The 27,972-nt window shown below is 39.9% G+C and overlaps 1 protein-coding gene across 2 annotated transcripts; it reads right to left on the bottom strand.

The window, feature by feature from the left end:
• Positions 1 to 7,762: 7,762 nt before the first annotated feature.
• LOC131536087 (GTPase IMAP family member 8-like) lies at positions 7,763 to 27,389 on the bottom strand. Of its 2 annotated transcripts, none has more exons than XM_058768775.1 (5): positions 27,303 to 27,389; positions 15,854 to 16,453; positions 12,121 to 12,312; positions 9,496 to 10,709; positions 7,763 to 8,463 (listed from the first exon to the last, which is right to left on the bottom strand). In XM_058768775.1, the coding sequence occupies exons 1-4, from the start codon at positions 27,316 to 27,318 to the stop codon at positions 9,523 to 9,525; spliced, it is 1,995 nt and encodes a 664-aa protein (XP_058624758.1). In that variant the 5' UTR covers positions 27,319 to 27,389; the 3' UTR covers positions 7,763 to 8,463; positions 9,496 to 9,522. The 2 variants fall into 2 exon arrangements, with proteins under 2 accessions (XP_058624758.1, XP_058624759.1); XM_058768776.1 differs by having other exon boundaries at positions 7,763 to 8,357.
• Between the last annotated feature and the right edge of the window lie 583 nt (positions 27,390 to 27,972).

Genomic DNA, 27,972 nt, shown 5'->3' with positions numbered 1-27,972 from the left:
CACTCACCTACCTCCACACCGGCCATGGGACTGCGCCGTGGACCTGCTGCCTGGGGCTAAACTACCCAAAGGACACGTCTACCCACTGTCGATCCCGGAGAGAACAGCCATGGAGGAGTATGTAAAGGAGGCTTTGAATCAGGGGTTCATCCGTCCATCCACCTCACCCGCAGCGTCAAGCTTTTTCTTTGTGGCCAAAAAAGATGGAGGCCTGAGGCCCTGTATTGACTACTGTGCTCTCAACGAACAGACGGTAAAGTTCGCCTATCCCCTTCCTCTGGTCCCAGCCGCCCTGGAGGAGCTGCGCGGGGCCTGTATCTTCAGCAAACTGGATCTCAGGAGCGCCTATAATCTCATCCGCATCCGCAGGGGTGATGAATGGAAGACGGCCTTCGTGACGCCCACCGGGCACTACGAGTACCGGGTTATGCCGTATGGGCTATCCAACTCACCTTCCATCTTCCAGAACTTCATGAATGAGATCTTCAGAGACATGCTAAACCGGTTCGTCCTCATCTACATAGATGACATACTCATATATTCACCTAACATTGAGGTACACCGTCGTCATGTCGCCCGAGTGCTCCAACACCTCCGTCAACACCACCTGTATTTAAAAGCCGAGAAATGTGAGTTTCACAAGTCCACAATCCACTTCCTGGGCTACATCGTCACCCCTGCCGGAGTGCAAATGGACCAGAGGAAGGTGGAAGCAGTTCAGAATTGGCCTCAACCCAGGACCATAAAGGAGATGCAGAGATTCCTGGGGTTCGCCAATTTCTATCGTCGATTTATTGCCCATTACAGCCAGCTAGCCGCGCCTCTTACCTCTCTCCTCCGGCAGAAGGCCAAATCTCTGTCTTGGACCCCAGAAGCTCATCGGGCCTTCGCTCAGCTCAAGTCGGCCTTCTGCACAGCCCCGGCTCTTTCACATCCAGACCCCAATCTCCGCTTCGTGGTCGAGGTGGACGCCGCGACCCTAGGAGTGGGCGCCGTCTTGTCCCAATGGAAGGGTGAACCCCCCGTGCTCCATCCATGTGCATACTTCTCCAGGAAACTGTCCCCGGCGGAGCAGAACTACGACGTGGGCAACCGGGAGTTGCTGGCCATCAAGCTCGCTCTGGAAGAGTGGCGGCATTGGTTGGAAGGTGCTCAACATCCCTTCGTCGTGATCACCGACCACAAAAATTTGCAATACCTCCGAGAGGCCAAACGCCTCAACCCCAGACAGGCCAGATGGGCTCTGTTCTTCACCCGGTTCCATTTCCAGATCTCATACCGTCCGGGGAGTAAGAATGTTAAGGCTGACGCTCTCTCCCGCCTGCACCAACCCGACCCGGCTCAAGAGGAACCAGAGCCCATCCTGCCACCTTCCGTCTTCTTGTCACCCATCCTGTGGGAACTCGACCGCCAAATCCAAGCCGCCACTCTCACCGAACCTGCTCCGCCGGGAGGTCCAGCAGGGAGGAGCTATGTCCCATCCAACCTACGTCTTACCCTACTGGACTCAGTCCACACCTCTCCGTGATCGGGACACCCAGGCAGCCACCGAACCCTCTCGCTTCTCCAGAACCGTTATTGGTGGCCCAACATGGCCCGGGATGTCGGCCGGTATGTCAAGGGATGTTCGGTCTGTGCCATCACCTCCACACCTCGCCGCCTGCCTGAGGGTAAACTGGTTCCATTACCCATTCCTCGCCAGCCCTGGTCCCACCTGGGGGTAGACTTTGCCACCGACCTCCCTCCGTCAAACGGGTATACCACCATACTAGTCGTCGTCGACCGATTCTCCAAATCCTGCAAACTAATCCCACTATATGGATTACCCTCAGCCCTAGAAACGGCCGAAGCCCTCTTTCAACACATATTTAGGAACTTCGGCCTTCCAGAAGACATTGTCTCCGACAGGGGGCCCCAATTTATCTCCCGGGTCTGGCGAAGTTTCTTCCACCTCCTAGGGGTGACGGTTAGTCTATCCTCCGGGTACCACCCACAAACCAATGGCCAGACCGAACGGAGGATCCAGGAAATCGGGCGATATCTCCGGGCCTACTGTCATGAACATCAGGACAGCTGGAGCCAGTATCTACCCTGGGCAGAGTACGCCCAGAATTCGCTGCGCCAGGAAACCACCGGACTCACTCCATTCCAATGTGTCCTCGGATACCAGCCACCATTATTCCCCTGGACAGAGGAGCGATCGGAAGTCCCAGCGGTAGATTACTGGTTCCGTGAGAGCGAGAGTGTATGGGACTCAGCTCACATCCATCTCCAGAGGGCAGTACGGAGACACAAAACCAATGCAGACGCCCGCCGTTCTGCCAATCCCGTCTATCAACCCGGGGAACGAGTCTGGCTATCCACCCGGGATATTCGTCTCCGGCTGCCCTGCACATAGGTCCTTTCCCGGTAGCAAGGCGCATCAACGAGGTCACTTACCGACTCCACTTGCCTGAGCGGTATCGGATCTCACCCACCTTTCACGTCTCCTTACTCAAACCTTTCATTAATCCTCTTCTCCCTCCATCCACAGAGCACGAGACACCCCCTCCTCCACCCGAGGTCGCCTCCAACGAAACCATCTATAGAGTCAAGGAAATCCTCGACTCACGACGGCGGGGCGGCCGGCTTCAATACCTCATAGACTGGGAGGGGTACGGTCCCGAGGAGAGATCATGGGCAAACAAGGATGACATTCTGGACCCATCCCTCATCCACGACTTCCACCAAGCCCACCCTGATCGCCTCGCTCCCAGGGGGCGCGGCCGCCTCGCCGTCGATCTCGGGCGCCGGGAGACGCCTGGAGGGGGTAATGTCACGGAATCACCCGCATCACCAGCTGAAGCAGCCTCCTACACCCGTTCACAATCACCAGAGTACTAATCACGCACACCTGCAACCACTTACCACCACCATTCATAAGCACACTCACCTCAGTCACTCATCGGCTGGTCTCAAGGTTGCAAGCTCCCATAACGCTGGTTGATGCCTACCTGTCTGTTTCTCCCGCCTGCAACCTTTGTTGACTCTCTTCTGTTGGAAGCCCTACCTTGGTTCTCTTTAATAAAACCCCTTTTGATGTACACCTACCTGTCTGCCTCCTTACCAGTGTGTGACAGTATGTTTATAGTATATTTGTATTACTACAAACATACTAAAAGGAAGCACAAATTAGCCACCTGGAATGGACACATTGCTAACATTTTTCTTCCAAGATTGACCGAATCATCCTCCATTAGGCCTGATTCAAAAATCTCTATAACAGAGGTGATACGATATTAAAATATACTTACTATTCCTTTGCTTGTCTCTGCACTCAGATTTCAGTTTGTCTTCTATAGCAGCTGATCTGAAAAACAACAAATGTTAATATTTCTCACACGCACAAAAAAAGGCAAATGATGATTGATGATTTGTTTTCTATTTAAGAACGACAGAACAATGTACCTGGTCGGAAATATAGTCAAAAACCTTCCCAGCCTCAGCAGTTTCAGATGTACTGTATGCTCTTAAAAGCAGCCCTTCTTACAATTTGATCTTTGTTCTTATCTGTAATGAGAAATATATATTAGAAAATAAAGCCGATAAGGTTGTCAAGATTAAACAAATATAAACACCAATCAACCAACACTACCACAGTTTGCTGATCAGCTCAAGACAAAGTAATTGAAAAACCATGATTATGAACATACAACGATCATTAACCTCATTACAATGAAGCCAAATTGTTCAGGAAATCAGTAATAAATACACTTCATGTTGCAAATAAAAGAATGTTAATGTTGTACATGTTATAATTGTTACGTTAACTGTAAACATGAGACGGGACACAGGGACAACGTTCTAGCAAACTTTACTTCCCATCCGTTCAGCCTATACATACAGTATATCCGGGTAACCCCCGGCTCTAAACAATGATTCCCTTTACAGAACACCTCCCCTGTTAAATAAAGAAGCCCCCCTTTTCCAACTCTACGCAAAAAACAAAATATTCTAATAACTCATCACATTATCTTTCCCCTTATTTAGAACTTTTCCTTTCTACAAGTCCATCCTCTTAGGTGGGTGTGACACTCTTCCTGAACGGGTCACATAAGAATGTCCATCAGTTTGTTCTGCAACAGAAATGGGCTGCCTGTTACTGTCACACTCAGTATCCGATGACGGCACTTGTTCTGACTGAGGAATCGGCCGTAGATGAGCCTGGTTTCTCCGAATCACTCCATCTTCTGTGCCAATCAGATAAGATCTTGGGGCTGACATCTGAGACACCACAGATCCCTGCATTTTCTCCAACGGCAACCACACATTTTGTCCTGGCTGCAAAACTGCGAGGGGTCGGGCCCTGTGATGCCTGTTGTGTACTGTACTGCTGCTGTTTTCTCCTCCCTTTCGTTTCATAGCACCGGAACTCTCTCATTCCCGGCCAGCCTGGAGACAACTTTTTCGAAAGCTGAGGTAACGTAGTGCGAAGTTGCCTTCCCATAATCAGCTGTGCTGGTGAATATCCGTTCCCTAGTGGTGTGGAACTATATGTCAGGAGTGCTTTTCCCTTATCTCCTCCTCCTTTCCACAGGCCTTTAACAGTACCCACTGCCCGCTCTTTTTCACCATTTGCCTGTAGAAACAATGGGCTGCTTGTCACATGATCAAATCCGTACTCAATTGCAAAGGCCTTAAAGAGAACTGAACTGTACTGAGGTCCATTGTCCGACACCACTGTTTCTGGGATGCCATGTCGACAGAACACCTCGTTCAGAGCAGATATTATTGTACTCGAGGTAGATACTTTAAGTCTTGCCACCTCAATGTACCGAGAAAAATAGTCAACAACAAGCAGATCGTTCTCCTTCTCCCAGAAGAACAGATCAGTACCAACACGTTGCCATGATCTTTCTGGCATGGGCGTTGGCAACAATGGCTCACTCCGTGCATTTCGGTGTTGAGCACAGACACTACATCATTCCACCAACTGGCTGATATGTACTGACATACCAGGCCACCACACTGACTGACCAGCTCTGGCCCTGCATTTTACAATCCCTTGGTGGCCCTCATGAAGAATCTTCAGCATCTCTTGCCTCATGGCACTGGGTATGACAATCCTTTGTCCTCTCAAAAGGAGGTCACCAACTATGGAAAAATGCCCTCGTTCTTGACAATATGGCCACAGGTCTTTCTGCAGGTGACTTTTTTTCTGGCCACCCCGACTGGCAGTACTGGTGGATTTTCCCACAGACTACAGTATTTGTTTCAGCCTTGTTTCTGTGGCTGGCAAGCCTTGCACAACTGAATCAACGAACACCTTCAGATCTGCCTCTTGCTCCATCTCCTCTTCTGAGAGCATGTGCTTAATAGGCACTCTTGACAGCACGTCCGCTGTGATCAGCTGCTTTCCCGGGACATGGATTATGTCATAATCAAAGCGCATCAGTCTCAGATGATATCTTAAGACACGAGGAGGGAGTTGGTCCAATGCTTTAGGTTTGGGTGAAAAAAAGTTCTTGAGACAAATTGTTCCAGGTAATTTCGGTGGAAAAGCGGCTTATGTTTCACAGAACTAATCGTTGCCTGGGTTGCGTAGGCTACGTATATGTGGGGTGGATCTATCAAAATAGCGGCGAGACCCTTTTGGAGTATAGGGGCTTGTTTGTGTTGGTGATTTCAAATGTCAGCATTGGCTTCCAGAAATCGCTTACCCTGCCTTTAAGGAATGATTATTATTATTAATGGATGACAGTGTGATCAACAAAATACTATTTAATCAAACATAAAGCTTTTTAAACTAGATATTGCCAATTCAATTACAGTTCGTATAACTCCCACAGATTTGTAACTTCGTAACAGATCACATAATTAATTAAAACAGAATTCCTTAATTATTATAAGATCCCAAAAACTGCTAAAGAGTTTGCAGTAGTACTTGATGCCATTTCTAGTGGCCTTATTCAACTTTTGTCTGGCAATATATCTTCTGAGTTTATCCCCTTCTACATATATAAAAATAGCTTTAGGGCCCCAGTGCAGTCTAACAGACTTCCTGTCGAGGCGAGGAGAGGAGCAGGTGTTCCTTCCTACAGTTTAACAATGGTTATAGGAACAATATACTGTTATACACATGCCTCATGTTAACTGTCATGTATCATGTGCTTTAGTAACCATTGCAACCAGGTCTTCCTGCAGAGCTGGAAAGCAAGGTTGTGTTTTTACGCTTGACTTTGGTGTATGTACAGATGAGGAAGTTGTGTGTTAAGGAGAGACTTTTTGTAACCCTGCTGACTATAAATTAAAAAGCTTGTGACACAAACAAAGCTGAACCTCGTGGTGTAGACTTCTCGGAGTTATATTTATTGATTACTCTGAATTTTTTTATTAAAGCGAAGCCATTTCATATGGTGATGCATTTAATTCTATCTAAACAAAGTCTCTGAGTAAATGACTTTCTTCATAAGCTATTATCTGAACTTGAACACTTCCTCACTCGAGCTTCAAGAGCTGGACCTGAGCTTAACACGGACACCGCTCAGGATTTCTAAGAAGCCCACAGCGCTCTCAGTCTGAAGGTGAGGACAGATCTTTAGACTGGAATTGGATTTTGGATTGTGGAGATGTGTGTTGGTGTGCTCAGGTGGAATATAAATAGACCTATATGAAAAAGCTCTGAGATTGTTTCAGTGATTGGAGCCATTGTTCCAGCATGTCTGTGTCTTCATAAACCCTGAAGAGGACAATACAAGTACCCCTATCTTCCCCCTATAATATGCATCTCCATCAGATCATCCTCTATTTCTCTACCTTAGAATATATCGCTCAAAAGCACTGCTAAAATCAGTTGAAAATGACAACACGCATTACAGGATTTCTCTTCTGTTGAATTTGATGAACTGTTGGAAGTTCTTGATAGCTATGAATGCTGCAGACAAAAATCTGCTGATAACCTCCCAGAAATTCTGAAGGAGATTTCCCAAAAAGAGCTTGTCCAAAAGCCAATGTTTGTGTTAGATTGTTAGAAGGAAATGACACAATCACAGATCTTCCAAACTTTGGAGGAGCTAAAAGAGATGCAAAAATCTTACCAACAGCTAAAAAGGTCTTAGTACTTTTGAAGTTCCCTGCAGATATGACAGCAAAGCAAATGGAAGTGGCACATCATCTCAAAAGGTACATTAGAGAGATGGATGATGACAAACTAGGAAAGTTTCTGAGGTTCGGCACAGGATGTCACTTGATTGTAGCAGACTTTCACAAGGCGCCTTATTGGTTGTACATGTGGGATGTTCCTTCAGCTGTGTGAGAACTATGACAATTTTCCAGACTTCCGTGCAGAATTTAATGATGTTCTGGAGAGCAACATCTGGATAATGGACATAGTTTAACAGGTAGTTATCAAAACCCTCATTTTGTTTTCTGGTTACTTTGGTAGTTTGGTTTTGCAAATGCTGGCAATCTTAGCTTGAAGACAATTAGTCAAGCGAATGTTCAGGGGAAAAAAAAGTTTATATGTTTGAATTATGCTGTCAATTGTTAACACTTTTGATTTTAATATTCAGGCTAATAAAAGCAGCATGTTCATACACGTTGAACTCTGTTGTCCAACTTCATATACTGTGATGCATGTATTTGTATGCTGAGGTTTTATTGTTCATTTCAGTGTATACTACTTTTAGTAATATGTTGTTATTAAAAGCCAAGAAGTTCTTGTTAGTGAAAACTGGAGTTCTGTGCCAATTTGACTGCTTAAGAAATTACAAGATGTTTTCATGTTGCCCAGTGCTGTTTATTGGTCATTTTGTTAAACATTTTACTAAATAAATATTTCAAAAAGATGATGGTAATTCTGTATCAAATGAAAGGGGGGGGGGAAAAAACATCTTTTAACATAGCACACAGCAACATACAGTTTAGCAATATATAGGCTGTACAAACCATATAATGTATATAGACACTTTGTATACATTTTAACTACTAAGGGTTTAGTAAGCATATTGTATTATTGAGTTGCTGTTGATATTGTAAAGTCACACTCATTGTAACACACTGGCTCTATTTTTTCCCCCATTGATATGCAGCATGAAATATACATAATACAAATTAGAGTATATGGGTGTGTACTTGTCAGGTCTCATCATGGATTACTAGGACCATCAAATATTTTGTTGTATTTCTGCTCTTAATAATATGTCAAGATTAACTGCACTGAATGGTTCTGTAGGAGCGTCCCATCCATTTTCCTCCATTAACAGACAGCAGAGTTCAAACACTGTCTCATCACAAGGGAACTGACCCTTGGTCTTCCTGACACAAGGCTGCTGCATCCATGTCAACTGGTTTTAGTTTGTCTTCGGCATTGTGCATTCCTGAAAGAGAGTGCATTACTAGTGGACGTCCTGATGCTCCATAATTTCCTGAGCATGCTCGCATTCTGTGGGAATTCCATGTATTTACAAACTAATCAAGTTCATCCTAGAATAAATTAAAAAAAGAAAGAAAATCTTAATTTTCAGATTTAAAAAAAAGCATATGTATATTCAGTGCGAATGAGTAAATAGTAAAGAGACTCCATAAGGCATTCGCATTATGTGATTTGACTGATTTATATGTAGAAAGGGGCGACATTGCACCGCATTTAAAGAATGGAACATTCATGTTTTCATAACCGCTGGCCAAAATAAAAAATGAGACAAACTAAATCCCCTATTTATAAGGCATAGGCAAGTGCTACTATCGATACTTGTTCTAAAATCACTAGCAAGTAGTTCATTGTTTATCTTCACTGTTGGCAGAAGTTGCATGGTAAGACTTATTAAATGGCGTAGGTTATAAAGTTATATACTGTATAGGCTTACAAAATGGCATTTTAAAACAAGACATACTTGAATAAGGTTAAGGAAGCAGAATTGGATCAGACTTTTATCCAAAAAGTGTCCATCACTGATTAACGTCTTGAAAAGGTTAATCCAGAACTGTGCACTCTGCTTACGGAGAATAGCCCGTCTTTTTTCTCAATTTAATTAGTTTAATCTCAACATTTTATCTCAACGTTTTTTCTCAAAATTTAACGACTTTAATCTCGAGATGGTTTTATTTTTTATTTTTGCTTAGCTCTAATCCTCTTGCGTAAAAAGGAAATACAGCCTAAATGTCAAAATGAACAAAATCAATATTCTCACATATACAGAGAGAAATCAATCAATCTCTGAGAAAAATCGTATTAAAACAGGTAATGATATTCAGGTGAAATGATCTGAATGAGAAAGTAATTTTTTTTGTTTGTTTGGTAATTAAACAAACATTGACTTAATATTAATTATTACAGATAAAAACAGAGTTCTAGAATCTTCAAAGAAATAGAGTTTAAAAAAAAGTATAATTAAGAAGTGAATAAATAATTTCTTCAAGCAAGGATTTAAAAAAAAAAAATCAAAACAAATAGAATGGTTTTGGAAATTTGCATCATGCACAGGTGTCTTAATGTGATGATTTTCCCACATTTACCTGAACTCATCCTTCAGCTTCATATTATCAGAAAATCAAATACACGATGTCTTCAGCTAAACCAAAAACTGCTCCAGCAGCTGCTCCAAACACAGGAATATAGTAACCCCAGTCACGAGCTCGCTTTGATCTGTATGGTACTTTTGCTTCAGCTTCTTTTAAAGCTTTATCAAGTTTTTCATGATATTCACTCTCTGCTTGTTCTCTGGTTTCACGTTTAATTTTCTCTTCAAATTCTTGCTTTTCTTTCTCATGTTTTTCTTCCAGGCTTTCTATTAATTTCTGTTGTTGTTCTACTGAAGCTTTTTCTTTTTGTTTCATCTCCTCCTCAAATTCTTTCTGCTTCTCCTCCAGTTTTCTCTTCATCTCTTTTCGTACATTCTCGTCTGTTTCTTTCTTGATCTCCTCTTCTCTCTTTCTGAATTCTTTCTCCATTTTTTTCTGTTCATTCTGCCTCTCTTGTCTTTCTCTCTCATTTTCTTTATTCATTTGCTCTTTTTCCGCTTCATATTTGGTTCTCAGCTCTTCTTCTCTTCTCTTGATCTCTTCTTCTTTCTCTTTCAGTATTCTCTCGTTTTCCTCTTTGATGTTCTTCTCCACCTGCTGGAACATCTCATTGGTGTAGAAGTGTCCTCCATTTACTGCCACCATACGGTCAATCTTCTCCAGCAGCTCAGAAACCTGCGTCTGATCTTCAGTCTCTTTGTTATTGAACACATGGTATCTCTTTCCACACTGCTGGATGAGGTACTTTAAACTATCATTTTCTTCAATAAATTGTTCAATTGTTGTTCCTCTCAGATCATCTCCTCTGGTGAACAGAACCATGGTGTACATTCTGGATTGATCACCAAACATCTCCTGGATCATCTTCACTGCATCTTTCTCCTCTTGAGTGAATCGTCCAAGTTGAATCACCAGCAGAAACACATGTGGACCAGGAGCCACCATTGAAATGCACCTCACAGTCTCTTTTCTGGACTCAACATTATCAATTCCAGTATCAAACAGGCCTGGAGTGTCAATGACAGATATCCATCTTCTGTTGAACTCAGTTATGTATTTTTGACACTCTCTGGTCACTGAGGATGAAGTCATCAATGATTTAAATGCTTCTCTTCTCAGTATGGTGTTTCCTGATGCACTTTTCCCAACACCCGTCTTTCCCAACAGCATAATCCTCACACCATCACTATCATCACTGTGTGTAACACCTGCTGACAGCAAAAGCACAACAGTTAATGAGATCCTTAAAAAAATAATTGTACAACAAAACATATCTACCAACACTTGAGAATAGGGAAAAACATATTCATTATTATTTAAGAGTTTTCCCTCAACAAACTCCTATTTAGCTGCTTATTAATAGTTAGTAAGGTAGTTGTTAAATTTAGGTATTGGGTCGGATTAATGGATCTAAAATATGATCATGTGGAAAAAGTCATTTATATGAGCTTTATAAGTACTAATAAACAGCCAATATGATAGTAATCTGCCTGTTGATATTTCTACATTTGATACGATCATAGCAGAGCCGCTGAAAATCAGAGATGTGACATACTTTGATCTCGTCGCCGTGTGGTCACGTGGTTCATGAAGCTCTCAATAGTTCCAAACAACTCTGCGCTGTCAATACGTTTGAATTGGAATAATGGGGTGGACAGCAGTTTCACTATTTTTGCAGCAATTTCTGGCAAATACTGACACATAATGTGCATTGATTGTGCATCCATTACTGTGCTGACAGCGCTTTACAGTAGCGTTTAATTCTAGGGGAGAGATAAAGAGACAGCTTTGCCTGTTCTTACACTCCTTAGTCAAATGTGACCGAACACCTTAAGTGTAACTTTTTATTTATTAAATAAATTAACTATATTTTAGTACATTCATATTTAGATAATATTTTGAGGAGATTTTTGCTTAATAATATTTGCAATAATTATGATCCATGTATGAGCTTTTGCAATCTAATATTTTATAATTTATTAATTGCTTTTATTACAATTAATGAAGTATTTTAAAATAGAGAAAATGTTTTCAAATTCCAGTGCAAAGAGGCAAATTATAGGCATTTGGTGGGCAGAAAAACAACATTCATATATTTCACACTTAATTACAAAAAGTGACAAAAACAGGCTTTTTTAAATGTTATAATAGTGATTAATGTCTAAAAATAAATTCAAAATCAAAATGTATGGGGATAAAAAGTGCTACTCTGCACTATCTACTGGTTGAAATGGTAATTCAGCGTATTTTTAAATGTTAAAATAAGTGTTTTTTTATCAAGTGTAAGTTTTTGTACATTGTGAAAGTTTTCGTTTTACAAATAAGGATAATCTTTAAAGGAAACAAAATGTTGAATGTCACATTTAAATTGAATAATAATCAGACGTTTGAGCTTTGAAGTGCTGAAAAACGTTCTCTTATTCATCTTAGGATGCATCAAAGACACACTTGTGTTGTTTCTCTCTGCTATTGCTATACCATTGCAAGCATTTTGATTTCATGCATTTCAGTTTATCAGATGGCTTCAATACATGTAGATGTGCTTGTGATTTGAGGACTGCTGCTGCGGCAGCATGTAGAGCAGCATGTATATAGCAGCATGTACAGAATTTGCCATACCTTGGCTTTTGGTGAATGGATAGCACTTGTCTTTTTCAGTCATTAAATCAGTGTAACAGTCCTTTAAGGTGATCGTCGGATTGATGTCTTGGTCTCTCTCTGCTGTGATGGAGATGTACTGCAGTACGATGAAGACCAGCAGAAGAACACAAATGAGCCCGAAACACACATGAGTCAAATATCCACTTCCTCCTGAAAAACAGGGAGAAAACACACAGATATCCATTAAGAACAAATCACATATTACACTGACCAAAATTATAAAGCAACACTTTTGTTTTTGCCCCCATTTTTCATGAGCTGAACTCAAAGATCTAAGACTTTTTCTATGTACACAAAAGGCCTATTTCTCTCAAATATTGTTCACAAATCTGTCTAAATCTGTGTTAGTGAGCACTTCTCCTTTGCCGAAATAATCCATCCACCTCACAGGTGTGGCATATCAAGATGCTGATTAGACAGCATGATTATTGCACAGGTGTGTCTTAGGCTGGCCACAATAAAAGGCCACTCTAAAATGTGCAGTTTTATCACACAGCACAATGCCACAGATGTCGACTTGAGTGAGCAAATGCTCGCGAATTCGATGGCATCTGGCACTTTGGAGAGGTGTTCTCTTCATGGATGAATCCCGGTTTTCACTGTACAGGGCAGATGGCAGACAGCGTGTATGGCGTCGTGTGGGTGAGCGGTTTGCTGATGTCAACGTTGTGGATCGAGTGGATCGAGTGGCCCACGGTGGCGGTGGGGTTATGGTATGGACAGACGTATGTTATGGACAACGAACACAGGTGCATTTTATTGATGGCATTTTGAATGCACAGAGATACCGTGACGAGATCCTGAGGCCCATTGTTGTGCCATTCATCCACGACCATCACCTCATGTTGCAGCATGATAATGCAGGGCCCCATGTTGCAAGGATCTGTACACAATTCCTGGAAGCTGAAAACATCCCAGTTCTTGCATGGCCAGCATACTCACCGGACATGTCACCCATTGGGCATGTTTGGGATGCTCTGGGTCGGCGTATATGACAGCGTGTTCCAGTTCCTGCCAATATCCAGCAACTTCGCACAGCCATTGAAGAAGAGTGGACCAGCATTCCACAGGCCACAATCAACAACCTACTTTCTCAAAGCGCTTTACAACACAAGCAAACACAACAAATCCAAAATAATACACAAAAATACAGTATAACAATCAGTTAAAAGCAAGACGAAAATAAAACGTTTTAAGACAAGATTTAAAAATGCCCAATGAATTTGCTTCCCTAATGTCAGCCGGGGGACAATGTAAGAAGGGCGTTACAATAGTCTGGACGAGAAAAGACAAATTAGTTAATTAACCTTTCAGCAACAGAGAAAGACAGCACAGATTGTATCCGTGCAATATTTCTGAGATGAAAGTATGAAGTCTTAACCGTGTTCAGCACAAAAGGCTCAAATGATAAACTGGAATCAAAAATAACGCCCAGATTTTTAAATTTACTTTGGAACTCTAGAGCCACACCATCAACAGACAAAGCTAAAGATCCTGCGTTACGCAATTTATGGGGAGAGCCGAGAAGCATAACTTCTGTTTTGGAACTATTCAAACACAAGACATTTTCAGACATCCACAACTTAATCTCTGAGAGACAGTGAGAGAGATGGGAAATATCCACAACTTGTCCCGGATTAGAGTGGATGTAAATCTGCGTATCGTCAGCGTAAAAATGGTAGTTACGTTCGAGAGATCTTAACAATTGCCCAAGAGGAAAAATGTAAATGCTGAAAAGCAAGGGACCAAGTAATGAGCCCTGAGGGACACCAGTACTAACAGGACCAACCTCTGATTTGTGACCATCCATAAAAACAAAATGACTACGATCAGTTAAGTAGGATCTGAACCAATCCAGAGCAATCTCTGTCACCCCAAAGACCGATTCAAGTCGACTAAGTAATACAGTATGGTCGACAGTATCAAAAGCAGCACTTAGGTCCAGAAGGATAAGAATTGACACTGATCCAGCGTCAGATGCTAAGAACAAGTCATTAGTAACTTTGACCAAGGCTGTCTCAGTACTATGCAGTTTCTGAAACCCAGACTGGTATGGCTCAAAAAGGTTGTTAACAGTCAAATGACTGTGTAATTGAGAAACAACAACACCATCTAAAATTTTATCCAAAAATGGAAGATTTGATATTGGACGAAAATGGTTTAAATTGTTTACATCTGTATTTTGCTTTTCTAGAACAGCAGCAGTTTTAAGTGCTGCTGACACAACACCGGTTAACAATGAATCATTTATGATTGAAAGAACAGTAGAACACAGAACGCCAAAACAAGATTTAAATAAACTAGTTGGCAGGGGATCAAGTATGTAAGGGGTAGCTTTCATACTAGAGACCTGCACATAGAGAGATTCAGGATGAACTGAAGAAAATCTGTACAAAGGAGTACCAGAAAAACATACAAAATTGACTACTGACGTCTGTGAACCAGAGGAACAAATTGCATGTTTACGGACACAAGCAGTTTTAGCGCTAAAATGGATGAGAAAATCATTACAAAACTGAACTGATGCAGTCTGAGAATTAGCACTGTGGACTTTAAGAAGACTTTAAGAAGTAGTGTAAAAAAGCTGCCTGGGATTAATTTGGTTATTTACAATGATCTGAGAAAGGTAGGATGATCTTGCTTTTTCAAGTGCTACTTTATATTGACCCAGAGATGCTTTCCAAGCCTGATGAAAAACACTCAAGCCAAAGCAACGCCATTTACGCTCCAGTTTGCGGCAATCAACTTTCTTTGAGCGCAGATCACCACTATACCAAGGAGCCGAGTTTACAAAAGAGACAGTGCATGTTTTAGAGGAGCAAAAGTGTCCAAATTGGCGGTAAGGGCAGTATTTAACAATAAAATTTTATCCTCAAGGGGAGCTGAAAATAAACCCTCTAAGGAAAAGGTGATAGATTCGGCAAAAACAATATGATCAATAGATTGCCATTTACGGAAAGAGAGAGTGCGTGGTTCCTGCCTAATAGAACATATACCTTCTAATTAAAAAAAAAAAAACAATAGAATGATCTGAAAGACCTACATCAGAAGTGGAAATGTTTGATACAAATTCATTATTTACAAATTCATTAAGTCCAGAGTATGACCTTTGGAATGAGTAGGAAAGTGAACAAACTGAGTCAAGTTGTAACAGTCCAGCATAGATAAAAAGTCCTTTGCCATAACACATGCTTGTGTGACCCTGGACCACAAAACCAGTCATAAGTGTCAAAATTGAGATTTCTACATCATCTGAAAGCCGAATAAATAAGCTTTCCATTGATGTATGGTTTATTAGGATCTGACAATATTTGGTTGAGGTAAAACTATTTGAAAATCTGGAATCTGAGGGTGCAAAAAATCTAAATACTGAGAAAATCTCCTTTAAATTTGTCCAAATTAAGTTCTTAGCTATTCGTATTACTGATCAAAAAGTAAGTTTTGATATATTTATGGTAGGAAATTCACAAAATATCTTAATGGAACATGATCTTTACTTAATATCCTAATGATTTTTGGCATAAAAGGAAAATGGATAATTTTGACCCATACAATGTATTTTTGGCTATTGCTACAAATATACCCCAGCGACTTAAGACTGGTTTTGTGGTCCAGGGTCACACACACACACACACACACACACACACACACATACAAGATGTGTAGTTTAAGACCAAACACATTTTCTTACCTTGTGACAGTAAATGTGTCTCTAGTGAATGAATTTTCTTCTTCGTCTCTTCGTATTTCAGGATTTTTTTCATCTGCGCCTCGAGAAATGTCTCTGTGGAGAAACACTCTCCTCTGTTTTCTTGCAGCATCTGCTCGATGTTCTCCATCAGTGAGGACACTTGTGTTTTGGGTCCAAAGAACTGATGTCGTCCTCCAAACCTCTGAACGACAGACCGTGTTTCTTCATTGAGTTCTTCTGTCTGATGCTCTGAATTCTGCTTTATGAGGATCATGATGTGTTTGTTGATTCTTAAGCTGAAGATCCTGTGGATCTCCTCCATTTCTGCTTTGTCTTCATTATTGAGAGGAGCGTCAGGAATAATGAGGAGGAAAACATGAACTCCAGGATAACAGAGAGACATACAGCGGAGAGTCTGACGCATCACTTCCTCCTCCGAGAGACCAGTCAGAACTGGAAGCTCCAGCAGATTAATCAGACGATCGTGAAGCTCCACGTCTGATCTTCTGTCTGTCTGCTGCAGGATCTGCTCTGATACGGAGGATTTTAATGAGCCGTCACTCCCACACACAACCAGATTCAGCTTCACACACTCTGAAACTGACAGAAGAAGATGATTAAAATGTTGATTTATCACTAGGAACTAGTGTTACACAATTTACTGGTACTAAAAAGGTATTGCGATCCCCGGCTTTTAAAAATGGTACGATTCTGCATTTTACTAGTAATGGTACTCTAAGAATGCATTTTGATAAGAGCCGTAATTCCTGAGTAAAACACTGTCTATTTATAGGGCCGTATGTTTATGAAAATTCGGATGGAATCACAGGATCCTGTCAAAAAAAACAAAAAAACAAACATAATGTACGGCATATTGCTGAATATCATGGAATCTGGCCATTTAAATCTGAATCCTGCATGTTGTGTGTGTCTGTGTGTCAATGAATGACGCAGACTCGCGGTTTAGTTTACTACACACATACTGAAGTGCACATGATGCTCGTGGTGTTTATGAACACATAAACATGATCTCTAGAACTGATCTGGGGTCAGTTCGTCAGCATTTTACTGTTACTTTTGAGAAAAACCATCGACATATCATATACAACAGACTTAAAGGGATAGTTCACCCAAAAATGAAAATTCTGTCATCATTTACACACCCTCAAGTAGTTCCAAACCTGTATGAATTTCTTTGTTCTGCCGAACACAAAGGAAGATATTTTGAAGAAAGTTTGTAACCAGGCTGTTTTGGGGCACCACTGACTTCCATAGTAGGGAAAAAATATACTATGGAAGTCAATGGTGCCCCAGAACTACTCTGTTTCCCACATTCTTCAGAATATCTTCCTTTGTGTTCAGCAGAACAAAGACATTCATACAGGTTTGGAACTACTTGAGGGTGAGTAAATGATGACAGAATTTTCATTTTTGGGTGAACTATCCCTTTAAAGGTCCTCGAAGCAACCCATCAAAATAAAAGTTCAGTTTAACTTGACATGACTATTAATTTAATGATTGTGCAACTACTGATAATAAAATATTAACAATTAACAATATTTAAGGAATATTTATCAGAACTTTTTTTTAACAATGTATCAAATTTGTAAATAAACAACAGTGTTTGTAAAAAAAACCTAACCTCCTTTCTGAAATGGGCCTCTGGCCTCTAGCTTTAATAGTGCTGAATATAGGAACTGATGATGATCTTTGTTGTATGAAATAGCTCAACAGATTGATCAGTAAACTAATATCTAAGTACATCAAAGTTTGTAACGTTTTTATTTTTTTTTATCAAAACCACACATTTATCTGCTATTTAATCAGATAATGTACATACTTACAGTACAAAATGAACATACTTTACAGTCAGTGGGGATTTCTTTAAAAAAAAATGATGGTCAAATATGTACAATTGTGTTAACATTTTATTGACTAAAAATACGTTAGAACACGTTCATCTTGAAGACCAGTTCGTTCAGAATCAGCTACATATACAGGTCATATAATTAGAATATCATCAAAAAGTTGATTTATTTCACTAATTCCATTCAAAAAGTGAAACTTGTATATTATATTCATTCATTACACACAGACTGATATATTTCAAATGTTTATTTCTTTTAATTTTGATGATTAGAGCTTACAGCTCATGAAAGTCAAAAATCAGTATCTCAAAATATTAGAATATTTAAATTTGAGTTTGAATAAATGACCATCCCTACAGTATAAATTCTGGGTATCTCTTGTTCTTTGAAACCACAATAATGGGGAAGACTGCTGACTTGGCAATGATCCAGAAGACGAACATTGACACCCTCCACAAAGAGGGTAAGTCACAGAAGGTCATTACTGAAAGGTGTGGCTGTTTACAGAGTGCTGTATCAAAGCATATTAAATGCAAAGTTGACTGGAAGGAAGAATTTGGGTAGGAAAAGGTGCACAAGCAACAGGGATGACCGCAAGCTTGAGAATACAGTCAGGCAAAGCCGATTCAAACACTTGTGAGAGCTTCACAAGGAGAGAACTGAAGCTGGAGTCAGTGCATCAAGAGTCACCACGCTCAGACGTCTTCAGGAAAAGGGCTACCAAGCCACTTCTGAACCAGAGACAACGTCAGAAGCATCTTAACTGGGCTGTGGAGAAAAAGAACTGGACTGTTGCTCAGTGGTCCAAAGTCCTCTTTTCAGATGAAAGTAAACTTTACATTACATTTGGAAATCAAGGTCCCAGAGTCTGAAGGAAGAGTGGAGAGGCACAGAATCCATGTTGCTTGAAGTCCAGTGTGAAGTTTCCACAGTCTGTGATGATTTGGGCTGCCATGTCATCTGCTGGTGTTGGTCCACTGTGTTTTCTGATGTCCACAGTCAATGCAGCCATCTACCAGGAAATTTTAGAGCACTTCATGCTTCCTTCTGTTGACAAGCTTTATGGAGATGCTGATTTCATTTTCCAGCAGGACTTGGCACCTGCCCACACTGCCAAAGGTACCAAAAGCTGGTTCAATGACCATAGTGTTACTGTGCTTGATTGGCCAGCAAACTCGCCTGACCTGAACCCCATAGAGAATCTATGGGGTATTGTCAAGAGGAAGATGAGAGACACCAGACCCAACAATGCAGATGAGCTGAAGGCCACTATCAGAGCAGCCTGGGCTCTCATAACACCTGAGCAGTGCCACAGACTGATCGACTCCATGCCACGCCGCATTGCTGCGGTAATTCAGGCAAAAGGAGCCCCAACAAAGTATCGAGTGCTGTACATGCTCATACTTTTCATTTCCATACTTTTCAGTTGGCCAAGATTTCTAAAAATCCTTTCTTTGTATTGGTCTTAAGTAATATTCTAATATTTTGAGATACTGATTTTTGACTTTCATGAGCTGTAAGCTCTAATCATCAAAATTAAAAGAAATAAACATTTGAAATATATTAGTCTGTGTGTAATGAATGAATATAATATACAAGTTTCACTTTTTGAATGGAATTAGTGAAATAAATCAACTTTTTGATGATATTCTAATTATATGACCAGCACCTGTAGCAGGTCGGCTGACTGGATTTCCTTCTCATACATTCCCGTAGCGTCAGTGTATTTCTCTGCTGAAGCCCAGCGTCCATTAACTTCAATGGGGCTGCTTTGAACAGTTTTTTTCAGTGCTTCGAAACAAGACGGTCATTGGATAAATGCTGTGATTATGTCCCGCCCACGGACGCTCAGCGTCTCTGGGTGTGAATGGAGGAGTGGGCTGGCCTGGACTCCGGGCTTCTGTGTGATGATTGGAGGGTCTGTATCTCCTTTTGACTGACAGCCATTTTGTCCTATAAAAAGTCGCTGACGCTGAAGCTATTGGAGCTCAGTCCCATCGCGGCTTTGCACTTGGTTCTTATCAATCATTATATATTTTTTTATTCATTTATAATGTTATGTTTTAATATTAGTGGTGGGCCGTTATCGGCGTTAACGTGCTGCGTTAACGTGAGACTCTTAACGGGCGATAAAAAAAATATCACCGTTAATCTATTCTCAAAGTTGGGTTGGGAGCTGGGTATACTACTGTGACCCTCTGACAGTCACGTTAGAACCAGGGAAAGATGAAAGTTTCCTGTGTGACCCCATATCCATAACAATGGGGATAGATGACAATCGAGAAGAAATACAAGAACGGTATGGGCGTGAAATGTATTTCTGTTCAGGAACATGCTCCTGGTCAGAGGTAAAAGCTTATTATGGACCAGGATCCTGGGGAATAGACCCAAGATTTTCTGCAATATCAGTTAAGAGAGAACAGAGAGGTAAACCTTGGAAAGATGGGAAAAAGAGACATGTATTGCTCTTGAATGTAACAATAACCGATGTACAGTTTTCAGATGCAGGAGTATATTACTGTGCATGGGCAGTAAAGGGAAGAGATTCGTATCAGGAAGTTCGAATTGATGTGATACCATTTGAGGAACAGATTAGTAGGTTGAGAGAGGAATATCTAAAAATACGACCAAGCTCAGTTGCAGAAGAATCAGCAGCTGCACCCATAAACGATGTAGAGTTCATCATGGGATCAGGGTTCAGTGATGATATTAAGGAAGTGAGAATAGCAAAGATGAAGTGTGAAGGAAATTATGCCTGTGCATTAGCACTATTACAGAGAGAAGTACTGAGAAGTGAAGTTGCTGGAGATTGTTGGATTTGTATGCAATTACACGCAGCATGGAAAACATTTCCAGTGACCCCAGAAACAGTATGTCACAAGAAAGACAAATGCGAAATACCAAGACAGATGTCAAAGATAATACAAATGATGGATAATTTGAAAGCGAACAGAACAATAACATCCAATATTGAGGATCATAATTGCTCCCATGTAGGATTACCGTTTAAAGGTCCAGCCTTTCGTGTACAGTCCTACCCGGTAGATTTATGTATCTGCTCAAATGATGGAAAGCATAATGTAGGAATATCTGAATGCAGAAATACTGTAACACTGATTCACACAGATGGTATTAACAACTGTACTATCAAGTTCCTTAATCAAACTACAAGTAATTTTGTATGCCCATTTTCTCACATTGACAGTGCTCCGGGAATGGTCTGGACCTGTGGAGGAATGGCCTACTATCATTTAGATCAGGGAGACTGGCGTGGATGTTGCTATCCAGCTCTGCTCTCTACAGGAACTACGGTGTTAACAGCGAAAGACATAGAAAGGAAGGATGTAGAGTCAGAACGAAGTCGCAAGAGACGAGACATATCTAGCATGCCTACTCGTTATAATGGGTATACGAACGTGAGTCCATGGACAAAACCATGGGAAAATGTAGGATGGTCCTTAGCAGGTATGTTTACAGGATTAGGGACCACTACCGCTCTGAATAAAATTAATGGGTTAGCATGGCAAGTTCTGTCATTAGAAAATGATACAGCTGTTGTATTAGATTTGCTCACAGAGGAGTTAAAGAAGATGAGAGAAGCTGTTATACAGAACAGATTAGTCTTGGACATTTTGACGTCTCAGCAGGGAGGAGTTTGTAAGATGTTGGGAGTGTCTTGTTGTTTTCATATTCCAGATAACTCAGACAACATCACGAACATTGTGGAGCATATGAAGGAATCTATCCCAGAGCCGGAGAAGGTGGATCCCTCTTGGTTCAGCTGGCTGAACACCCTCTGGGGTGGATGGGGAACTTGGATCTTCCACACTGTTATACCTATTGGAGTTTTGTGTTTGATCTTATTAATGATTGCACCATGTATAATTCAATGTATTGGTGGTCTTGTAACTCGCTCAATTACAGCCCTCATGACAAGAGGAACCTATCAAGTAATGATGAGTGCACGAAACGTGAGGACATTTGCTCCTGATGTAGTATCAGTTAATCCTGCTGACGAACGTGCAAATGAGGTTAATGGAGGTGATTATGTATCAATATATGAGTTGGAACCAGAAGAATCAACATTGTAATCCTTGAGTATATGTTTATGATTTATTGATTAACACAGATCAGAGTTAATGGTTAATTATATACTAACAATGATTTGTTGATTATTGATGATGTAATGAGTATATATATACATGATTCTTAAATCTGCACAAGAGTGTTCTAGAGGTAAGACATTACGGTGTCTTAAAGTGGCCACTGTTAGATTTTAGCAGAAACACTCTGTGCCCTTTTGCCCAGAAGATGCACTGATGTGTGCTGAGCTTGCATATGTCCTAAACTTTGGCCTTGATTGCTAAAGAGACATTGTTCCATATTTAGATGATTTGGATGTCTGTGTCTGATAAGATCTTGTGATCGTCCAATGGTGTAACTTCTCGTTTCATATATATACTCCCCGATGACTTAATAAATGCTGAGCTTTGGTTAAACAGGACACTTGAGTCTTGTCTTTAATCACTGCCTCCCAGGTACCCGAAAGGTTTCTCTTCTCTGTGCATCCGAGCAAAACCTGACTGCCGATCTTGGTATTTGTTAAGAGCTAGATTCTAACAACTACGCAAGCTACGATGACTTTCACCTTGATAGTTTAGCGCGGATGTATACCTAGCCGAACAAAGTCATTTCTGTCTCTACATTACATGGTCGCGCTCTCTGTATCGCGCGCACAGCGGAGTTCCGCACCGGTTCGCACACACACACACACACACACACGCACACACACAAACAAACGTAAGGGCACACACAAGTGAGCACACTCCCACTCCTATTTGTAAATATTAAGCCGCAAAACGTCTATTTAAATATGACTTCTGTGTGTCTCTGTGTTAATGTATGGCGCAGATGCACGGGTTTGTTCACTCATACAGAAGCCCGCGTGGCGCTTGCGGCGATATTAACGTCTGTCGTCTCACTAAATGAGGACATAAATACATGAACAACATCTCCAGAACTGCTCTGAGAGTCACTTCATGAGCATTCGAGCGTTTCATTTGAGAAAAACTATCCTCACAGCAACCCGTCAAAATAAAAGTTCGGTTTCACTTGAAGACATTGGGCAGAACTTAATAGGCTACTACTACTAAAACTATTAAAACCTTATTTTTAAGGAATAATCATACAATGTCTTCGATGTTATTATCAATATTAAATTCTTGATGATTGCTAGTTGTTTACTACTAGTAGTAAACTTATTCTGATCTACTTGGCAGAATTCAAATGAGCCATTTTAATCTAGATTAATCTAGATTAATTCCAAGATTACAGTGAGATTAATCTAGATTAAAAAAATTAATCTATGCCCACCACTATTTAATATACATGCTGCTAACTCGGAAATTTCAAGATACGCGAGCAAAAAATGCTCCTGACACTTAGGCAATACGACACAAGCAAGAGTGCTGTTTTTGTTTAGTTTCTGTGTTCGATCCAAATCCGCTTTGTCTGAATCACCAGGTGCCAGGTGCCGTATTCACAGACCAGTGCCTACGGTGCAGTGATATACTGTATTTAAAAACTGCACACCTAGGTATGTCGAGAGTATGCCGAGGAGGGGAGTCCTGCATGGGTTTTATTCATTCAAAGAATTTGAGGGCTACTGCTCGGTTGATTGTTGATTGTGATGGAGGTGAATTTCAGAATGAGTAGATGCAATTTTTTTTTTCTTTCTCATGTGTCATGTTTATAGTCTATGGTCTTAATCTATATTTGTATATACAATTATATTTTCTGTTTTGTTCTTTGAAATAATAATTTTAAAAAAAGATCACTGTTATCAGTTTGGTTTTTTGGAGGCACCATGCATAAAATAGGATGCAGACACTGAAAATATACTGTATGTAGTCAATTGAATTTAAAACTACTTTATTGGCTTAAATATTTCACATGCAGAATTGCCAAAGCAAAAGAAAAATGTCCAAAATTATACTAAATAAATAAATAAACAAGAACCATGACAGAGGACAGATTAAAATAAGAAAGGCAGCAGCTATTTGCACTAAGTGATAGCAGGATTTTCTGCTATTTAAACTACTTATTGCAAACAGTGGTAATTATCTGCACCTCAGTATTGTACTACAATATAAAACAGTATGCAATAATAACTTATTGAGTGTAAATTATAATTTTAATTCAAATTATTAAATGGATATCACCTTGTTGGGACAATAAAGCCCTCCCTCACAACTTTTTGATTATTTCCTTAATTTTTATTGAAAATAAATGCTTTTTTGATGTGATTTGAAATTTGAAAAGGGAGAAAAAACTTTGCTAAAAGGCGGATTCGAACCTGAGTCGATCGCGTCAAAATGTGAAAAACACACGATTTACCATCTGCGCCATAGAGCTGACGACTGATGTCATCTTTTGTAATCTTGACTAGCCTAATAAGAAATATATAAGGTGCCGTTAAAGGGTAATATTACAATATACACAGTGAAGTAAAGTGCAACAGAATGTTAATAAATATACTACACAGATATTTCAGAATAAACTCTGTAATTCCGTATCATTTTACCTGAGATGAGACATGGTTAAAATCATGGATATGTGCTGTATTACATTTTATTGTTTTATTTTTTTTCCACCTTAGTGTTCTTAATACTTTTACATTTTAGTAGAGTATTCTGTTAAGTATGCGCATGCGTTTTTATGACGTGTTACGTCACGCACGACGCGAAAACACCTACCGTCACCACGTAATGCAAATTACACACGCAATGCGCATGCGTGTCATATACATACCATACGTCACTTTGCGCATGCGCGGTAAACACATACCTGACGTAGATACCTGACGTCACCGCGCTACAGTCTGCAGCGAGGGGTGTCTCAAGGATTCAGCCGTTTTGAAAGAATCGTTTGAATGACTCAGTGATTCAATTACGAACTTCTGCCACCTGCTGGCCGTTTTTAAGTTTCCCGTCTAAAAGTAGGCATAGTACATTATTTTCCAACATATTTCTATATTCAGAATTTAGTATTTAAAACATTAACCTCATAACATTATTTATGCAATTATAAATATAGTCTAAATGAATAAATGGCACATCTAAATGTCACTTCATGCAGCTTCTGTGCAGTGCTAAGATGAGTTTTGTTTAGATCATTTCATGGATAACAATAGCTAGTCATTCATTCACATTAATTAAGTATTCAGAGAATAATATTGTCTGTTTTCACTTACATCTATTTATTTATTAATTTTTGATTCATTTTGTAGAATTGAATTATAAATTAAGCTGGTATAGTATCGTAAGACATTTTTGTGGTATCGTGACAACCCTATTATACACCACATTCCTTGTTTCAGTTTAACCTAATTGCCACATTTCCTCCGTCGAGTTTAATATCTTTTTTTTTAGATTGTTTGTTCATTCATTCATTCATACAGTAGGCTAGACTAGCGTCACTGGAAAAGACGACAGGGTCACAGAGCATTTTCTTGAAAAGGAACGTAGGGCAGAATTTACGTATATAAATGGACAATTTTTATGATGTAGGCCGAAAATGAGCTTCCCCTCTTTGAAAGGACTTCTGACCACTGAAAAACTCACAAACTAATGAATCTGCTGAACATTATGAAATTATATACATTGCACATAATTAAAAAAGACGACATCAAATCGTAATATAACACAGCCTCAGTGGCGGTTCTACATTGAATTACTCTCCGGGCAAGACCCCCTCTGAGCGCCCCCCATCTGAGAAAAAAAAAAATTGTAGGTTTTTTTGCTAAAAATTTTGCACAAACAGCCATGTTTTACTATAACAATATAAGTGTAAGACAAGCTTATATTTCTCAATTGCACAAATCCTTCAACATGAAACACACAATTCTGCACAAAACAGTATAAGTTATCAGAACTTAAATAAATATACTCTATATACATAATAAACACTCTGTGTTTATTTGGCACTCGACAATCAACAGATTTCCCATCCCCCAACACTGTCACTCACGACCAGAAGTCAAGACTAAACCACAAAGTGAAAATAGCAGTATTCTTTAGTTATATGTTATTTACACAGTGCAGATAGCTTTAGATTCTATTTATTCTATGTTAAAATAAAATAAAAACATGGCGAAAAACATTATTAGAGAAAAACATTACTTATTGCAAAAATAGTGGTAATTATCTGCACTTCTGCATTGTAATACATTATAAAATAGTATGCAATAACTTATTGAGTGTAATTTTTTAATTTTATTTCTAATTATTAAATGGATGCCACCTTATTGGGACAAAAGCCCTCTCTACACCTACCCTAACCCTACTCGATACTTTATGTTCAACTTTTTGATTATTTCCTTCATTTTTATTAAAAAATAAATGCTTTTCTGATGTGATGTGATTTGAAATTTAAAAAGGGAGAAAAAAAGTTCGCCAAAAGGCAGATTCGAACCCTGGTCGATCGTGTCAAAAGAAGTGTATTGCAAACTTTACCATCTGCACCACTGAATCTGATAACTAGTAGGCTAATTGTTTTTTGCATATTTGACTATCCCAATCATACATTTGTGGGTGGAGTTAATCTAAATAGCCTCTGCCAGCAACATAGCTATTTGCACTTAAATAGACACTCTGATTTTTTTAAATTATTTTATATTCCCAACAATTAAACAGTTGCCCACAGAAAAAAACAGGGGGTGCTGCAGCACCCTCAGCACCCCCACTTCCCGCGCCCCTGGGTGTGACTGACTTTAGCCCTCCTTGTCCGCTCCATTTGGGAGAGGTGAACTGTCCCCCGCGGCCGCACCCCCCTCCCCTTTCCACTTCTCACACAGCTTCTGTGCTCGGTACCTTCTCAACAAGCAGGGGCGCCAGTTTGCCAATTCTCCACACAGTTATATGATAGATAATATGATAGATAACAGAAAACCGCTTAGCGGCGCAGATGATTTTATTTTATTTTTTTCCAAGTGCTTGTGCCGCCCCCCACGTGTCATGAAAAAATGCCGCCCGGGCAGCTGCCCGGTTCGCCCATGCCTAAAACCACCACTGCACAGCCTATCTGAACGTTAAAAGCTCATAAATCACTAACTTTAATATAGCAATCACGTGACACGTATAACGCAACAAGCAGGAATTAAAAAGAACTTGATTAGCAAGTAAATTCGCGAGATGCTCAAATGTATCTTTTCTTCTCGCTGAAACGTTCGTGTATCTAATATATGATATGGGAACAACTAATAAACAACTAATCACTAATTGCACAGAGACAAAAACAGAGATTTTTAAAGTGCAGTCCGTTTAAATACAGCGAAACGGTGGAAAAATACACAAGTTTTTTTCCTTATAAAATGTTTTTTGCGAGTTTTGAATTATTTGTATTAAATACATTTCATAAAAGTTAAATGTTACTTCCTCTCTCGCTCTTCCGATTTTAAGCATGTGCATGCAAACAGACCTACTGAAACACGAGAAATGACCTGTTGTCTAAGTAGGATTAGATTATGATACTTTAAGAAACTTTTAACATATAACATGAAGTTTTTAAAACTTAAATATTACCCGAATTGTCCGCCATTTCATCAGCAGTGCCTTGAAAGTTAAACCGAAAGTAAATGTTTGTCTGATGGTGCAAAGATACGGATATGACTCACGTGCATCCCCACATGGAGAGTTAAAATCATATCCACATATTCTGCAGTTTTCTAATATGGTGTTATAGCATAAACAAGTATAATATATGAGGGAAAGTATTAGAAAATGACCAATTATTTTACAATGTAATATCAGTTCAATTTTAGAAGACTAAAAATAAGAATAAAATAGAATCTTTAAACAAGGACTACAGATGCAGTGCTAGATGTTCACACAGACAAAACAAGTAAATAAATCCATCCATCCATGCATAAATAACACTGATATTACTGGTGCACTCTGATGTCCTAGTGTCAGCCTCAGTATCAATCACAAAGATGATTTATAAAAAAAATAAAATTAAAATAAAGAACTAATTTGTTGACATAAAAACTTGTAAGACATAAATGACAATAATTATAATTAATGATTACATTCATTTGTTTTTGCAATATTTATTTTATGATATGCCAGTTTGATATACAAAGTACCTTATTGACCCGAATATAAGACGACCCTGATTATAAGACGATCCCCCTTTTTCCAGATGTACCTTTTGGAAAAAGGCTTTTAGAAAATACATTTTTGCTTAAATTGT

This window comes from Onychostoma macrolepis, chromosome 03, assembly GCF_012432095.1.
Source record: "Onychostoma macrolepis isolate SWU-2019 chromosome 03, ASM1243209v1, whole genome shotgun sequence".
NCBI lineage: Eukaryota > Metazoa > Chordata > Actinopteri > Cypriniformes > Cyprinidae > Onychostoma > Onychostoma macrolepis.
This window is presented reverse-complemented; position numbering and strand designations above follow the sequence as displayed.

Excerpts from the sequence above, each read along its gene's own strand:
- LOC131536087 (XM_058768775.1), bottom strand. Across the intron at positions 12,313-15,853 it reads GACACATTTACTGTCACAAG|GAGGAAGTGGATATTTGACT; the intron begins GTAAGAAAATGT and ends CCTGTTTTTCAG. Across the intron at positions 10,710-12,120 it reads TCCATTCACCAAAAGCCAAG|GTGTTACACACAGTGATGAT; the intron begins GTATGGCAAATT and ends TGCTGTCAGCAG.